General features: G+C 42.0%; 1 protein-coding gene across 1 annotated transcript in view; it reads left to right on the top strand.

The window, feature by feature from the left end:
* The window catches only part of LOC122245936 (uncharacterized), a 1,475-nt gene extending 242 nt beyond the window's left edge, over nt 1-1,233 (top strand). Inside the window, exon 2 of the mRNA XM_043004083.2 lies at nt 352-1,233. Within this exon, the coding sequence (XP_042860017.2) occupies nt 352-694 (343 nt within the window). The 3' untranslated portion in view covers nt 695-1,233. The remainder of the gene's footprint in view (nt 1-351) is intronic.
* Nucleotides 1,234-2,500: the final 1,267 nt, after the last annotated feature.

A 2,500-nucleotide genomic window follows, 5' to 3' on the forward strand; every position in this document is an offset into this window, starting at 1 on the left:
TGTGTGTGTGTGTGTGTGTGTGTGTGAAAGAGGAGGAGAGAGTGAGAGAGGAAGGGGAGGGGGGGGGGTTATATATATAACTGGAAGGACATTTACAAGAATATTACGACCAGGTAGTGAGAGGTTTAGCTTACTTAGTCCATGATGTAGATGATGCTTAGAAGAAAATTGATGTTATACATCTATAATCACTATTGCTATCCGTGTGAATCTTATTTTGGAAAATGAAAACCGGAGACAACTACATGTAAAAGCAAAACCATTTATCACAAGTATTCAAGCTGTCAGTCGTTAATACTTTGATCCCTAATTCAGATCTACAATTGTTTCTCTTCCTTTCCCGCCCTTTAGAATCACCATGAAGCTGATACTGATGGTGCTGAGCTCCGCCCTCGCAGGACTAACTACAGCTGACACGCGGCCGGCAACACCTGACCAGCGGCACCTCTCCGTCGGACTTTCCTTTGGACTCGGAGGGCACGGCCACGGAGGCTTCTATCCCGGCTTTGGGGGCGGCTTCTTTCCCGGCTTTGGGGGCGGCTTTCATCCCGGCTTTGGCAGTGGATTCAACCAGGGCTTTGGAGGTGGCTTCTACCCCGGAGGTTTTGGAGGACATTACCCTGGATCTTTTGGCAGCTTTGGAGGAGGTTTTGGTGGAGGCTTCGGGGGTGGACATGGAGGCTTCTTCGGTTGAAATCCCGAAGAAAATGGAAGCCACATCGCCACTGGCAGAAGAGAGTTCTAGAGTAAGGATGGAGAGCCAAGTCTTACCCGTGATCTGTGATCTGTGATTCCAAACCGAACAGGGGATTTGTGAGCAAATTTCGAAAACAAGAAAGAAAAAAAAGATCACGTAAAAACTTCAATGGAATGGTCGTCCCACTCATCTCCCATCGCATACTCTTCACACCTCTTGGACAGCTCCCCATTTCACAGCTTCCCGCCCGATTTCACCTCGGTATGGTATCCCATGCCGTGTTTCTAATGAATACACGCCTGAAATAACCCTCAAATCCAAGCTATGAAGCTGGAAGGTTAAAACAAAATATAGCAGGCAACAGGTGTGAGGACTATACTTCATCCATTGCTCTATGATTTCGGCTCCACCCTTCCTTCCCTCTCCTTCGTGCACGTCTAGTCACTGTCACGCTTAGTCCTCGTCGGGCTGAGTGGCTGAGCGTTTTGATTTTATTTGGTGAGACATGAGAAAATCGAATAAAAGTTTTGAATGTCCATAGTTGTTTCATATAAACCATTTGTCACTTATACGCTACACTCTATCCCTACCACATGGCGTGAAGCTGTTAAAAAATGAGTCACTCAAGACTATATCACATCAGTGGGAGATGAAGCTACACCTTGGTCATCCTGTCGACTCATCACACTCCAACAAACAGGTCATCCAAACAACACACCCCAATCCAGCGCCACTAAATGTCATCCGGTGCCCGATATTTTTCCACCCATGACAGCATGACAAGCTACTGGCAGATTCCTCTCGATGAAGTATTTAACAACAGCTACCACACAATGGGGACGTTATAATATCTTACGAAATCCCATGGGCTTCGGTTCACCTGGACCTGTAGTCGGTGCAGCCGAGCCATCACAGGGATCTACAATGTGGAAAAGTGGTCGAAGTGGAATCATGATGCTTATTCAGTAAACTATGAGAGCCCCGACGTGTACTCCTGTAGCTTTGACTTTTATATGCGTGTGCATCTGCACACACACACACACACACACACACACACACACACACACACACACACACACACACACACACACATATATATATATATATATATATATATATATATATACATATATATATATATGTGTGTGTGTGTGTGTGTGTGTGTGTGTGTTTGTGTTGTGTAATATACATATAAAAAAAAAAAAAAAAAAAAAAAAAAAAATATATATATATATATATATATATATATATATATATATATATATATATATATATATATATATTGTGATGGTATAGTATGTATATGCATACTAAAAAAATCACATAAAAAACGAATGTGATACGATATAAGGAATTCACAAATGTAAACTGTAAATCGCACTAGAACATTTTCTTTAGGTCTCAGGTTACCGAAAGGAAATTATCCTTTTTCATAAGATCTTACTCTTTATCGATAAATATAACCCTTTACGTTGAAACTGAAAATATACCAACGAAACGAAATTAAACTATAAGCGTCATTCTCGTTGACACCTGATGTGTTTGCGTTTGAATTCTGGCGCGTTTTGATTGCTTTACCGAACCGATTGCCAGATGTGCGAAGTCTACGGACAAAAGTCGTCGGCAAGGCCAGTACACCAATGGAACATCGTACTGGAGGGTGTATTAGATAATATTAAAGATAAATCCCATTGGGGAATGTAATAGAATTCATCTAGCTATTCTCCTTTACGTGTGACATAGGAGTTACAGCAAGACACCCCGTGCTGCAAGTTTGAAGAAAACAAACGTATGGGATAATTG

This window comes from Penaeus japonicus, unplaced genomic scaffold (genome assembly GCF_977035675.1).
Source record: "Penaeus japonicus unplaced genomic scaffold, GWHDUDI00000001_assembly GWHDUDI00000001, whole genome shotgun sequence".
Lineage (NCBI taxonomy): Eukaryota > Metazoa > Arthropoda > Malacostraca > Decapoda > Penaeidae > Penaeus > Penaeus japonicus.